Below are 16,307 nucleotides of genomic sequence, written 5' to 3' on the forward strand. Positions count from 1 at the left end.
TGGGGAGGATGGGGAGGAGGCAGGTCCCTTGCCTGCCCCAGCAGATAGCGTCTGCCCCCTCAGCCCATGTGCACATGAATATGCAGTCAATCTGCTTCTCTGACCACACTTTTTTTCAAGACCACATTGACTCTTCCCTCACTGACTTTTCCCACTGAAAGCCAATTTTAGAACTTCCTAAAACTTATAATAATAAGTAAGTATTGGGCCCTTCTTAGATCCAATTAATTATTCACTTAATTTTAAATTACTGGGCCTATCTGGCTACCTTCTACTCACCCTTCAGGCCTTAGGTGCCCTCCCTGGCCTCCCGGTTCTGATTAGCTGTTTTCCTCTGCCCTCCTCCACTTCTAGAATAGCCTCTCCATTGTACTTACTTCCCTGTGCTGGCATTGCCTGCCTGCATCACAGTTCCCACCGAGACTATGCACCTTCATGAGATGGGACCATATACTTCCTCTTCGTCATCCCCGGCTGGCATGGGACTAGTTGGGGTGGATGGAGGAGCATGTGCTGGTGTACAATCAGGGCTGAGGTCACGTGAGGAAGAACCAAGCTTGTGTTGGCTCTTGCCTCCTAAGAGAAGTTTATCCTCGAAGCCCCCCTTGGCTGACGGTGCCTACCTCTGGGAGAAGAGGTCCCTGTAGGGGCTGCCGTGCTGCAGGGCGATCCCGTAGCCCTTGCTGCTGACGCTGTTGCCAATGACAGTCACAGAGCAGTCATCATCTGTTAGGGCTGCGTACTCCACCACTGCCACATCCCACAAAAAGGCGTAGTTCCCCTTCTTTGCCTGAAAGACCAAAATCACCATGGAGTCAGGTAGGCCTGTATCAGTTTTGAGCACCGAGTAGCTCAGTGATGAAATTTGCAGGACCCTCCAATGCGATCCCCTGCCCACAAGCCAGCACAGCAAGCCACTGGCTTGCCACTCGCTGTGTTTAGACACAAAAGGCTGTGATGCTATCTCCAGTATGCTCCAGGAAAGCACACGTCACACAGAGAGGTAGGAAAGGTGAGTGGTAGGTGAGCTCTAAGGCTAGCCACCTGCTCACAATGGCAGGGACCTATTTCTCAGATTAGCAGGCTCACCTTCAAAAGTGCAGGAAGTCTGACCCAGGGAATTGAGATTTTCTGTTCAGAGATTTAGGGGGAGTGTAATAGCACCCAGTTAGTATTTCTACTTAGAACCTGGCTGAGCCCTGCTTAGGGTGAATGCGGAAGATGGCCCTAGATTTAGTGCCCTGAGTGGCTATGACTTAATATCTAAGTCATAAAAAATATCTATATATAAGTCATGAACTTGAACTTGCTATTCATAGGGAAGAACCCATAAAGTCAGAGTCCTGATTATTATGGTGCCAGGTTGCGTTTCTGCCACGTGCCTTCTACTGCCCACACAAGAGTGTCTCCACACATACGAACATGCACAAACACATACATACATGCACAGACACACAGGCACACAAGCAAGAGTGCACACACACACGCACAGCCACACACACACAGGAGGTTTCTATATCAATGCAGTGGTTGCAGATTATTTCATAAGGAATTTGCCCGTGGCCATGCTGAAGTCCACCCCATCACACCCATCCATAGCAGACCTTCAGTTATATCCTGAGCCTTAACTCTGACTTTGCCTGGAACTTGGACACTCAGGGGAAATGTGAGCTGCTCTGCTTTTTGGAAGGAGATGCAAACTAGACATTGTCACTTGGCCAGCTTAAAATAGAGCATAATGTTCTTAATGTAGCCAAGTGCCTGGTTTTTATTCTAGAGTGAGCACACAGTTGTCTCTTTGCCACTTCGTCCCTCTTACCACAACTCACACTGGGTGCTGTAAGACCTCAGTCTGGGCTTGGTGGCAGGCCTGAAAGATCACAGACAAGAGATCAAGTTGCACACTACAAGTTTTGTGGCATCATCATGGGCATTGTGCTGATCTCTTGCTTCAGGTGAGTCTTCATGTCCACTGAGACTTTCCAAAGAGTGCTATTGTTACTTAGGTGAAGGTAGTCAAGATTTTACTTCTTTTAGGACCCAAAGTGCCCATGGGCCAAAATGGCTCATTTTTTCTTCAGAAGTTTTCCATCAAAAGGATTTGTGAGCAGAGCATGGCGCCCCCCGGCACGAAGAGGCTGCTCCTGGCCATTCAACAATTTTTCCCAAAGACCTTGTAAGAAATGACACACGCACCTGTGCCACCCATGGACTTGTACCTCCGGGAGCAATCCAAATATTACATCAAAGCTGCATTCCATGGCCAAGCCAATTTCAGAAGTCCCTAAAGGACTTTGACCCAGGTTGCAAAATTACACTCATTTCTCTCCTTCCACATGGGAAGATAACAGTCTTTGAAATTTTTTCCTGCTGGCAAACAAGTTTTCTCTTGAAAAGATATAAATTTTCAACCTCTTAGTATCCAAGTTTCTCAGCAAAATGTTGACTTATGACCTAATATTTGGCTTTGGTCTCACTTTGGAGCATTTCACATCCACGCTCGCAATTCAACATGACAATCAGACATTGTTATTTGGACGGTTTCAAAAAGGCATGTCATGTTGAAGGAAGAATTAAGATCAGGTTCGTTTCCACCTTTCAAGTGATGTTCCAAGAAGGAAAAGGAAATAGACTGGCTCAGACTGAGTGGAAACCGACTGACAAAAACCTGGTGCAGCCATTCTATGGGGGTACTTAGCTTCCTTCAAGTCACAAGTGTTTGCGGCTCCGGTTTGGGCTCAGTGACAGGTGAGCACAGCTGCAAGAAGGAAGCATTTATTGTCTTGCTGACCTAAGCCGAGAAGCCAGGAAACACATGGGTAGGATGCTGACAATGTCGCAGCTGCAAATCCCTTAACCAGGAAGGCTGTCGAGAAAAGAGGGGAGAGTAGTTCTTTCTTGAAGTGGCGAGTCTTCCCATTTTTAAACAGACACTAAAGTTACTATTATGTTTATGTCTGCTTCAAGGAGCATGTGGCCAGTCCCTAATATACTTGACAATGCCTGAACAGGGGGTCTGGAGAGACTAATGTGCCCCATCTTGTTTGTGGACCACATCAGAGGCTCCAGATGCATTGGGCTCTAGCCTTATGAAAATACTCTCCATCCCCAACATCTCTGCCCCAATTCCTCAGCATCCCAGAGCTTCCTACGTCCTCCTCTTAGCCCCATGCTGAGTAAAATGTAGCATCAGATCCCTCCCTGTGCCTCCCAAGTCTGTTAGGCTCCAGGGAAATTTTCTGGACCTTGTAGATATCTCCCCATCTTCCTGGTGTGTCACAGACCCTGCGTAACACAGAAGTCTTCTTAGGCCTGGCCATGCTCTCAGGAATATTCAGATGCCAACTATAAGAAGCCCAAACACACTACCCATCATGGTTATGTCCCCTTTATATAGACGTTCTTGTCTCCATGAAGAATGAGCTCCACACACACACCTGCCCCAAATTTGAAGACATGTTTCTCCCTAATAGGGCCCAAACCAGCTTTCCATGGTTTGTGGAAAACCACAATTTGTGGAAAACCACAATCTGTGCTGCTTATCCACAAATCTTGGTGTGTGTGTGTGTGTGTGTGTGTGTGTACACAGAAATATACATATATGCATAAGCATATATATACACAAAATTAAAGTAGTATAAAACAATAGGATAGATACAGTATTATTATTGTTCTGTATACATGTGAAATGTAATATGCCAAAAGATGGATAGGATTATTATATAACGGAGTGGTATTAGTGATTCTTAGGACAAGCTGGTTAAAGGTTTTTCTTTAATCTTGTTACACAATCTATGTTATCACACACTATACAGGCACCAAGTCTGATCTCCATCCCCCTGTGTGCCCTTGCCCATCAATACAACACAGAGGCCTGGCAGAGCTCTCCAATTTCCCGGCTATTACCCAAATACAGCCCTTATTTCCCTGGGCTGCATCTAAACATTTTGCTTTGTTTCATTCTCCCCTTTCCCTAAAAGGGAAAGAAAAGGCAATTGGTTTAAACATAAAAAATGAAAAGATGTGAAGATTCAGGGATAGAAGGAAAAGAACAGCTTTGATATTAGACAAAGTCAAAGGCATCTGAGCATCCATCCCCAGGAAGTCAGGATAGCAGCAGGTAGCAGGCCACCCCTGACATATCTCCCTGTAAGTACCTTAGCAAACAGGATCCAAGCCCTTCCCTGAAGTCCACTCTGTGCCCAGTCCACATGTACGCTGGAGTACAACGAATGGAAAGGGATGGAGATACGAGGGTGCCTGGCCCCAGCATTTAGAGCATCCTCCCTAACATTTGGGGGAATGTGATCAGCCTCTATGGCTGGAGGAAGGTTGGGCACAATAAACAAAGCCACGAGTGATCTGGGATATTGGAGGACTCCCTCTCCATTGCTCCACACCAATAATAAAATGAGATTGCATTGCCTTTCATTGCATAGCTGATTCTGCCCTTCGCAGAACTCACTTGGAGCACAAACTTCCAGAGACAACAGCCTTCGAGGCAAGAACTTCATTATGCTCTTCTATTCCATTCTAACTGCTTTTGGAAAGGGGCAAGCAACCACATTGTTCCCCCAAACAAGAATGCTGGGACTGCAAACAGCGAACACAAATGTTATTGGAAAGAAAGTGCTGAAGGAGATCAGGTGTCTACAGTGCCAGCTACAGGGAAGGTGCAGAGCACCTGCTGGGTGCCGGGACTTTCAGAGCCCCAATTCCTTTGCCATCCCTGGTATAATTCTAAAGGGCAGAACATCCATCCCCTTTGACAGATGAAGGAGAAACAAAGTCAGTTGTCCCAAACAGACCCAGATCATGAAAGGCAGAGCCAGGTTAAGGTAAGCTAGTACTCTGGCTCCAAAGAAGGCTGTGCTGTCCCCTCTGCCCTGCTTGGACCCATGAAGGAAGGGCTGGGGAAGTTGGTCCTGGTGTCCTTGCCCTCTGAGCACTTCCCAGGGCAGTGCTGCTGGTGACAGAACACACTGAGATGGCAATGACTGTCTTTCTCCAGCTTTGGAAACATGGTGGCTTGTGGAACTGCTGAACCCCTGTGAAATGGAGGTCACGGGCCACACTGTCTCTGGATGGGGTTGTCAGGATATCAGGGACTCCTTGGACACTTGATGCATCCTCATGTGCATTCGCCATCTGGAGGCACACCTAGTGCCTCTCCCAGAGTCCACTTTCACCCAAAGCAGAGCTTGGTCCTCTCAGGTGTCCCAAGTGTTAGCTCCCATGGTCATGTTCATGAACTGGCAATGCATTGCCATGCACAGCCTGAACCCTGGCTACAGTGACACCTGCACCAAATTACAAAATGCACAGTGAAAACCCAGACCATCTGTGGAGAAAAGGACAATTTTACAGTCTGCTGGTAGGAATGTGGGCTGGCACGATATTTCTGGAATGGCAATTTGGTGGGGAGACTCAAACGCTCTTAAAATGTGCATATACAGCAATTCCACCCTTAGGGATCTATCCTAAGGAATTATTCAGTTTCTGAAAAGATGTTTGTACAAAGATTTTCAGAGTAACACTGTTTAAACTAGAAACAATTGGAAATAATCTAAATGTTCAAAACTTAAGAATCAACTGGGCAAATGACAGTATTAAATGATGGAATATTATATTACCATTACCATGGAGTCTTAAAGAGAGCAATGATCACTAAGGGAAACAATTGTCTGTGGCAAACAAGGGCTAGCCTGGATCTGGCAACAGTATGGATTTGAATCCCAGCTCCACTGCTTTCTGACTGTGTGAGTGCAGGCAAGTTGCTTAACATCTCTGGGCCTCAGTTCTCATGGACGCAAAATGGTCCATTGCTCACAGAGTTCTGATGAGGATTAAATCCCTCGATAAATGTGACATGCTTAGAACCTTGCCTGGCATATAGTAGATGCTAAATACATGAGAACCAGTATTATGCTGTTTAGTGAAAAAGAATCTGTTACACTGGATTATTTGCACTGTGATATCCTTTTTAAATCATCATGTAAAAATAATGTTTTTATGTTTATGAAGAAAGGAAACCAAGCACCAAATACCAACATGGTCATCTTGGGGTGATGCCACCATGGATGACTTCTCTTGGTTTCTTTTAATCTGCTGTGTTGCCCATGTTTTCTACAGCTTGGCAAGCATCTCTCCTGTGACCGCACTGTCCCAGAGGGGAATTTTAGTGATTCGGCCCCCCTCCTGAGCACAGTGTAGTGAAAAGAGAAGAGTTGTAGACAAAGACAAGTGCAGGGCTACACTCCCAGCTCTTCAAGGAACCAACAATCTTGGGGACCAATAGTTGTTTCCTAGAGACCTATTCTGACTGTGAAATTACAAGACACAATGCACTGTGCCTGGCAATAGTGAGGGCTCGATTCAAGCTCTCTCTCTTCCCTTCTGCAGTCCCCAGCTTGATTCAGGAGACCGATCTGTCAGCTGTTATGGGAACATCTATCTTCCCACACCACCCCCCCACATCCATTCCTCCACCTTGACCAAGTCAGCAACATGCTCTGTGGGAGTCTGTGGTATGTGTATAGGTGTGTGTAAGTATGAGTACATAAATGTATGCAAATGTGTGTGTGTGTGTGTGTGTGTGTGTGTGCATGCATGCGTGCGTGCATAAGTACCACAGACCCCAGGGAAGCAGGAGAGAAGTAAACTCAGGTACCAAGTGCCTGGAGAACCACAAAGAGTTTAAGATAAACAGACTAACAGCAGGTAAGGAGCCTACCTCTCCTGGTCTCTCAGAACAATGGACAGATTGTCCAAAATGACATGCACATGTAGGGCAGACAATCAACAGGACTCTCAGAGGTGTTCACAAGCTAATCTCAGGTGGCTGTAAAGAAACCTGCCACCCATGAAGTGAGAGATAATGACCATTTACCTAGACCAGCCCCCAGAACAGGAAAAGCAGGAAAACCAGGGAAGGCTCCATGGGAGGGGGAAATGGCAATATAACACTCCCACAATTAGTGCAATGGCTGCTCTTCTGAAGTGTCCACGGGGCACAAAGTCAATTTGGCTCCTGTCTTCAGACCAGAGTGAACAGGATGGAGCTGGACAATGAGATAACACCATCAAAGCGGCAGCAAGGCCATCTGGTATGGGGATGTCCTGAGTGTGTGTGTGTCTGTGGACATGAGTGCAGGTGTGAGGGCAAACACTCAAGTTTGTCATGGTGGTCGCAGTGAGGCTGCCCATTACCTGAGGGACAAGACTGGGATAAGGGAAATGTCATAAGGCTACAGCAGCAGAAAATGGCTTCTGATGGCCAGGCATTAGGCCTGCAAGATTTCTGCAATGATTGCCTGTCCCATCCTAGTATTCTTGTATCCTAGAGTAACAAAGTCAGTGGCAAGGAGCTCACCAAGGGGTAGAGAGAATGGCAAGTAATTCCGCAAGCCACCAATGCCCTCACTCTTATATTGTCTTTTCTTTGATTCTTTAACTTCCTTTATAGAATTTTTAGCTCCATTTCATAAAGAGAAAGGCCTGGTATGTCAATGATAGCAAAGGTCTGGACACGGGCAGATCAGGCCTTCCCCTAGTGTTCTTGGCCAGTCACCTGAAATCTGAGCTTATATAACCTCATCTAGAAGGTAGAAATAGCAAGCCCACACAGGCTCATCACAGGAGGAGACAGCATGGAAAGTGTCTGATGCATAGAAGGAACTCAAACAATAAGACACTGTCCTCATGATCATGATAATCATCATCAGCATCATCCTTATAGCTTAAAGCTTGGACCCCCATCAGCCTGGTAAATTAGAAAGACTGTTAGCCTGGGTCACAGTCTTGGCCCGGTTACTGACTCACTACTGATTTGTAAATATGGAAGATGAGCCCAGATGGTCCTTCAGGTCTTCTGCTTTAACATCCTCAAAGTGTATGATGTAGACCAGTGGGTCTCAAAGTATGTTTCCTGGACCAGCAGTATCAGCATCACTGGAGAACTTAATAAGAAATGTAAATTCTCAGGCTTCATGTCAGATCCACTGAATAAGAGACTCTGGGAGTGGAGCTCAACCATCTAATAATCTCTCTAGGTGGTGCTGATGTGTGCTCAAGTTGAGAGATCCAACAATACAGACCTTTGTGTCCATTAATTTCTGACCCTCTCTTGAGAGCAGGTCTAGAAAGGGGGAGAGTATTAATGGCTCTAGGGTCTCGGGTTGGGGCACTAAATGGAGGAGCAGAAGTCATGGAGTCGAGAGACCAAGACTATTGAAAATAAACACTAAAGGAAAGTTATGTTTTACATCTTCTTCCTGCAAAGTGCTCTACTTGGGTCTTTCTCATACATTCTCTTCTTAGCAAGTTCAAAATAAACTTCTACAGCACAGACTGTGTCAATTTCCCAAGAGGATCAAGGCTCAAAACGGACTATGCCCAAGACCACAGAATCAGCTATTGACAGAGATTGAATGTCTCTCCAGGTCTCCTGGACTGCAAATGGCCTTCCACTCTCCCATATCAAAAGTTCAACATCTAAGTAGCCCCAAAGAGTCACACAGAGCCCCCTGAGCAGCTGTCTCTGGTATCATACTGATATTTTTTCTCTTCTGCTACCAAATTCTTGCCAAGCTTTTGTTAATGATGTTCATCCTCCAGCACCTGACTCTATGGAAGCTTTATGGTTGCATTCCCTTTTTGCACCTCTAACACTTTGGGACAGACAGTCTTATTTAGTGAATCAAGTATCGTCTTAGTGGAAGGAGGTTTCTCACATCTCCAAGGGAGATGGAGCTGGTTCAGTACAAAGGAAAGATAAAAGTCCTAACTTGGAAGAATCAATGGCTTCTTCCTCAAAGTCTAAAACTGCACACCATCAGCAAAACCAGGGGCCATAAACAACCTTCCCAGCAGGGCAAAGGGACACATTGATTTTCAATGATTTGTCAAAACTTTAAATTGTCCAAAGACCATGATAAACAACAATCTAATCTGAGTTCTTCCATGGGAAAGATTAAGAATGATCTAAAAGAAAGAGTAAATTGGTTTGCTTAGATACAAAATAGATTACAAAGAGAAAATACAGAATGAAAAATGTTATCCTGGGGAAGGGAAACAACTTAAGAATATATGAATTCAGGCAGCATAGAGGACAGGCATCCATGTGGTCAAACATTCTCTGAATAAGCATAGGGATAGGGCCATGCAGCTACTCCCTGCGCATGCGTGAGTGCATGTGTTCACATGCACACACACCCACACAAAGGAATGTAAGCCCCATGGCCATGCGTGTCCTGTTCATTGCCCTAGCATGATGTCTGGTATACAGTTGGTGCTGAATAAATATGTGTAAAGTGACTAATGAAGAACTGAAGGCATGAATGCAATGATATGGGGAAGCCTGGGGTCTTGAATCAAAGCAAGCTGGGCTGGATACGTCCTGAACGCCCCTCCAGATTTCTCCTTCACCCTTATCCATCCCGTTCTCTCCTCCACAGGCTGACCTTCCTGGACAAAGGCAGGAATGCCTATCAAAAGGCATTCCTGGGCCTCTGGCTAAGAGTCACTTTCTAAGATCCAGGTCTAAATCAAATATTAATACTAATAAAGCAACAATCATAACAATAAGCACCACTTGTTCAAGTGCACGTTCTCAAACTTAAGAGGGCATGAGAATCATCTGGAGGGAATGTTAGAATACAGACAACTAGTCTCCACCCTGCTTCCCTCTCTCAACTTCTGATTTACTGGGTATAAGGAGGCCTCAAAGATTTCATTTCTAACATGTCCCAGATGATGCTGACATTGCTGGTCCAAGGACCACACTTGGAGAATGACAGTGTTAAAAGACACCCTACAAGGCACTGCACCAAACCCTTACATCACCTCTAATCTTTATAACTCTGGGAAGACCCAGGAGTATTAATCCTGTATTTCAGAGGAGGTAACTTTGTCCGGGAATTATCTTACAAAGGTCTCGCCTCTGGCACAAAAGGGATGTAAGAACCAAACCCGGTTTTTGTTAACTCAAACCCCTCACTCTCCTCGCCTCATTCATGCTGCTTTAACTGAGCACTTGACTTCTTGGAGACAAAGTTCAAACGAGACCCATGAAACCACACCCTGAGGCCAAGGTGACTTTGACATCTGCGGCCACTTACCCCCTCTCTGTTTCTTTAGCCATAAAAGGTTGTTGGGAACTAGCAACTCAGACTGTGCCAGAAGGAGAGAAAAGTAGTAAAATTGTGTGTGATCACAATTAATATTAAAGACTACCCCTGAAAGTGTTGGGAGGCCATCTCTGTGGGTTTAATGTTGAAGAGTCTCATTGCTAACCCCATTTGCGGCTTAAGTATTCCTTTATGGCCTTTGCTGAAATGTCAGCCTTGAGAGAAATACCTCACACAATAGTCTGAAAGCACTTTGAGGAGCTACGAAAGAGGTCACATTCTGACCAAAAAGATTGAAATGGAGTCCTATCTCTCACAGAACAAACTCTGAGCTCTACCTGGCAGGATGTACAGCTTTGTAAAGTCAAAGAATCAGAAAGAGTCACCACCAGAGGGGACTGGCGGGGGCACTGGGTGAATAGGAGCCTGCCACATGGCCCAGGGACAACCAGCCCTCACTAGAAAGCACTGTGATCACTTCTCATCACTTCTCGCATAACTAAGCTGAGGTCTGAGATATGGGCTGTACAGAATGAATCCAAGACATCTTCCATATGAGGATTCTTCAAATACTAGAGATAGCCAATTTCACGCTCAGGGTTTTCTTTACCAGGCTCCACACCATTTCTGGTTCCTTTATCTGATTCTTGAGAGGCATGATCTTCAGGGCTTTTACTGCTCTCATTACTGTCCCTGATTTAAGGTCATCTACCCCTCATCACTCTCTCTCTGTCCATCTCTGTGTTTGTGTGTGTATGCTCTCTCTCTCACACACTAAAATTTTAAAATGTCAGGTTCAAAGCCAATCTTAATACCTTTATATTGGAAGGTAAAGAGACGCCTCATTAGAGCTACCCATCCCAGGGGAAACCACTACTTCTACCCAAATAGGTTTTATATTATTGATGATGCTAGGGATGATGTGATGGTAATAACAGTAGTAACAATAATGAACTTGTGGATGGTAGAAAGAGTCTGATAATCTCTTGACAAACTGTTTAACCTTTTTTGTGTTTTGCATTCCTCATTTGCAAAATGAAAATATCACAAAACGCCATCAATGGTGAAGACAGAGTACATAAGCACCATGCCACATGGAATAGTTTCTTTATAACTGTTATTTTCTTTCCTCCCTTTCTCCCTTTGTTTCTGCACAAACAACATTATACCAACAGAGCGGAAATAAAAATAAGCTAAACAAAAATTGCCAATGATCTGGCTGATGCAATAAATCAAAACTGTTTTCATTAGCAATCGCTTCTTGATTTGGAATCAAATAACAAAACAATTCAAAATGTAAAAAAAAACTTAAATCATAAAACCCAGAGCAATAATACTCAGCGGAACAAACAGAATGGAATCAGCCCACATTTACAGCCAGCACGAAGGTGAAGTGCATCAGACCTGGGTCCAAAGCAAATTACGGGGCAGAGCAAATCTGAAAAATAAAATCAGATTTAAGGGGAGTGAACATCCTCCCACCCTCTAATGAGGAGCTTGAAAATAATCAAAGTTAGCATGATGGCACAGATATTGGTTTGATTCCAGAGCTTACCCTACCAAATTATTAAAACTGCAAAAGAAAGTAATTGAAGAATTCATAACGAGATTTGCTTGGCAATGCTCAAAACCCAAAGCAAAGTAATTTAATAAGGGAGGCACACTGGGGGCTTTCCTTGATCTTTGAACTGTATTATCCCAAACCAATCATCATCAAACAGAATTAAGCAGCAGGGTGTTATGAAGGGACCAACTTAGTCAATTGTATAGGAACCTGCTCCAGGAGACTGGCTAAGTCCCGCTGCCCTCTGTGCCCCTCCTCACCCCCTTCCTGCCTTCTCTGCAACTGGGTACCAGCAATCCTCCTCATTTATGTTGAAGAAAGATGCACATGCCTACATTTCTGCACACTCTCATTTGTTACTCATCGAACATTTGTTTGATTTAAAAAGGATAAAAGGCTATGGATGTCCATGTGCTTTGCTGCTATGCCTACCTCTGCTCTAGGCCCTGGGAACAGATGAATGAATAAGAGACAGCCCTGACTCTAAGGAGCCTCTGAGTCTAGCGGGGGATATGACAAAGCAGGGCACTAAAGATGGGGTGGCATCTGATGAAGCTGTGCTCTAGTATGCACAATGTGATAAGGAAGCCCCTGGCCCTGCCTGGAGGAAGGAGGAGCTGGGGGTGGGGAGGAGGGCCAGGGACTCAGGAAGAGTGAATGCTTCTGCTAAGGCTGGAGGAATAACTAGGAACCAGCCTGGCCAGCCAAGAAAGGGAATGATGTTCCAAGTATCAAGTACCATGGTGGTGTACCAGGGAAGGGAGAGAGACAGGAAGTGCTCAGGTTTCCAGGTGAGTGGAAGGCAGGAGCCAGTTTTACTCTGATCATGCTTCTCCTTCCATTTCTGCAAGATGCCACAGATAATGATACAGGTGCTGGAGTGAGAAAAATACTGAGCTCAAATCCTGGGTCCCAAACTGACTCAAGACTGATTTTCAGGAAGTGCCTTGCCCTCGTCAAACTTTAGTTTTCTCATTAATAAACAGGTCGTGTTGAAGAACAAGTGAGCTAAAGCATGGCAGAAACAACACCACACCTCAGTCATCCTAAGTCTCTCTAATGGTAGCCATCATGGTTATATTAATCTCTGGATTAACATTGACCCCAGACCCAATGTTAGGAAGGAAATCCCTGGATAAAGTAAGAAAGGAAACAAAACTCTTTTATTTTATGAATAACATATGTGCAAAATAAGCCTTTGCCTTCATTTTGACCTTACATCAATTCTCACTCAATTTTAGGAGGAAAGTATCAAGCCCACTTTTATATATTAACCAAACTCAGCAATAGTAAATGAGTTAATGTATGAATGAATGAATGCATGAATGAATAAGAAACAAAATAGTTCAAATAATAAATTGTTGCAGAAATAACACATCTTGGAAGGGGTTTATATGTGTATCAATCTGATTATTAAATAAAGGTAGATGTCTAAGCATGATCTTAAGTCTAAGCAGGATCTTAATTTTCTCAAACCCACCAAAATACATGGATCATTGATGGCAATACCTCATGTGTACCAAGGGTGTGTGTGGGGAGGATGAGTTGAAAAGGAAATGATTTCTTCTTCATTTGAGTTCCCAGAGATAATAAAGCAAAATAAAGCAAAAATACATATGTACCTATATAAAAAGAAAAAGAAAGGGGAAAAAATCACAATAGAGAACATGAGAAAAATAGAAAAATACCAATTTGTAAAAAGATTCTTCCTACCAAAGACAAATCCACGAGGATTTGATGGGGAAAAAAATGTGAAACCTGAGTATTCTTTTGATTCCAAATATAAGAATGTAATTCAAAGTTTTACTTTTGGCAATACTCAGCAATATTTTGTCAAGAGCTTTCAATGTTTATATCCTTTTTTAATAATGTAATTCTACTTTTGAGAATTTGACCTGAAGGGATAAATGTAGTAACTGAAAAAACATTTTACATGAAGGTGTTCATTATAATGCTATTTATATTTGTGAAAAATTAGAAATGGCCCAAATGATAATCAAGAAGAAAATGTTTAAATAAGTTATTTTACATCTATTTGATGAAATATTAATTTGCCACTAAAATAATTTTTATAAAGTTTTATAACAATATTAGAAAAACAGGATAAAATATATTTTCTAAAACATCATAATTATATACAATTTTTGTACAGATTCAAAAAAGACTAGACAGAAATGTACACAAGAATTCCTAGAGCCTTATTTAGGTGATGAGAAAAGTTTGGTTGGTTCTTTTCTGCTTATTTTTAAAAACATTCTAAGCTTTTCTTAATGGTGATATATTTAAATTATAAATGTATATTTATATATAAGATTTCCTCTTAAAGCCTCATTACTTTAAATGTTGGCATGGATTGGAGGATATTTAACTTTAGTGCACTTGGAGTTGGGTTGGGCCACAGAGTTAAAGCAGGTGAATGAAGAAGGCTCAAGTATATTGCATAGCCAAGACAGTTAGGACTAAGGCTGAGACCCCAGGAGGGGGTTCTTTAGACAGCAAATGTTCAGCAGGGAAAACACCACTGCCTTCATTCTCCTACAAGGAAACTATACATTCAGTAGAAATAAAAATGCACTTCGTTTACATGGCATTTAACAGTCTTTTTTGCCTCTCTGGTTTCCTTCTTTTTCCATGTATTTAATTTTCTGCTAACCAATTTTCTCTCACGTTCTCACACTTGTATTGTCAAAACTGAAAAGGAATTGAGGCGTTTGGATTGCAAAATGTGTGTTCACAACAGGACTACCTTAGGAAGCTTTCCTCAACTTCACTAAACAGAATACATCCCTGCTTTCTGTCCCCATAGCCTTTCCCACATTAAATCACAGCCATTTGCTGTCTTCCAGAACTCAATAGGGATACCTTAAAGAAAAAGACTAAAAGTCTCACACTTCATATTTTGAGCTTAATGAAAATGCAATACATAAATACCATGGGATGCAGCTAAAACAGTGAGAAGAGGCAAATTTACAGTTTTAAATGTTTATATTAGGAAAGAAAATGAACAAAATTCAATGGCCTAAGTCTCAACATTAAAAAGCAAAAATAAGTAAGAGCAAATTAAAACCAAAGTGACTAGAGGAAAAAAATTTTTTTTAATTAAAAAATTTTTTATTTTAGAGAGAGAGGGAGAGAGCACAAGCAGGGGAGGGGCCAAAGGGGAGTGAGAGAGAATCTTAAGCAGGCTCCACGCTCAGCACAGAGCCCAATGAAGGGCTTGATCCCACAACCCTGGGATCATGACCTGAGCCAAAATCAAGAGTCAGACGTTCAACCGACTGAGTCACTCAGGCACCATTAGAAGAAAAAAAAACTTAAAAAAAATCTGAAGTCAATAAACCATAACAACAGAGAAAATTCAATAAAGTCAAAAGTTAGTGTTTTGAAAGGAAAAACTATGTTTGTGGATTAGAGGAGCCAATATTGTGAAGATATCAATTTTCCTCCAAATGATCTATAGGTTCAGTGCCATAGCTATCAAAATCTCAGGCATTTTTGAAGAAATTTGACAAGATGATTCTAAAGTTTAAGTGGAAATGGAAAGGATCTATGAATACTCTTGTAAGAGAAAAGGTTGCAGGACTTATACTACCTGATTTAAGGAGTTATTAGAATTATTATAAAGCTACTGTAATCAAGACATTTTTGTATCAGCATAAGAATAGATATATAGATCAATGGAACAGAATAAAGAATCCAGAAATAGGCCAACAAATATATGGCCAGTTGATTTTCAGTCAACATATCTATTTGTTAAGTAAACACACACTTTGTTTTTGTCTTTAAAATAAATGCTAGGTCAATGGGACGCATATATGGGGAGGAAAAGTGGACCTGGACCACTTCTTTATTCCACACACAAAAAACTACCTTGAGATGCAACATAAATGTAAAACACAAATATATGACATAAATGTAAAAACTAGAAGAAAACATGCAACTTTAACGTAGGAAACTTTCTCAGACTAGAAACAAGAAGCATTAAACTATGAAACAAAAAGCCCTGCTCTATGGGGTTTTATCAAAATTTTAAAATTCTATTCCTTGGGGTGCCTGGGTGGCTCAGTCAGTTAAGCATCCAACTCTTGATTTTGGCTCAGGTCATGATCTCATGGTTTGTAAGATAGAGCCCTGCATCAGGCTCCATGCTGAGCATGGGGACTGCTTGGGATTTTCTCTCTCTCCCTCTCTCTCTCTCTGCTCCCCTCAAAATAAATAAATAAATAAATAAATAAATAAATAAATAAATAAATAAATAAATAAACATTTAAAAAAAATCCTATTCCTTAAAAAACACCATTAAAAAAATGAATGGGTAAGTTACAGACTGGAACTTGATATTTGATCCTTAGTATTTGATCAAGGACTTACATCTAGAATATGTTGAAAACTCATCTAAATCTATAATGAAAAGATGCAGTGCCCAGTAAAAATTGACAAAGACTTGAGCATACACTCCCTGGAAGAAGCTATGTGGATGGCCAATAAGCATGTGAAAGAGTGCCAGATACCATTAGCCACCATAAGAATGCCAATTAAAGGATGGGATACCCTTCACCAAGTCCACATTTTTGCCATAAGCATCTTTGCTATAGATATCTTTGTTGCAAGCATTT

General features: G+C 42.4%; 1 protein-coding gene across 4 annotated transcripts in view; it reads right to left on the reverse strand.

Moving 5' to 3' along the window:
• Nucleotides 1-16,307, reverse strand: part of GRID1 (glutamate ionotropic receptor delta type subunit 1) — a 703,858-nt gene that overhangs the window by 18,118 nt on the left and 669,433 nt on the right. For all 4 annotated transcript variants that reach the window (XM_058696896.1, XM_058696895.1, XM_058696897.1 and 1 more), the window contains one exon: nt 624-790. In XM_058696896.1, the coding sequence (XP_058552879.1) occupies nt 624-790 (167 nt within the window). The remainder of the gene's footprint in view (nt 1-623; nt 791-16,307) is intronic.

Source organism: Neofelis nebulosa, chromosome 13, assembly GCF_028018385.1.
Source record: "Neofelis nebulosa isolate mNeoNeb1 chromosome 13, mNeoNeb1.pri, whole genome shotgun sequence".
NCBI lineage: Eukaryota > Metazoa > Chordata > Mammalia > Carnivora > Felidae > Neofelis > Neofelis nebulosa.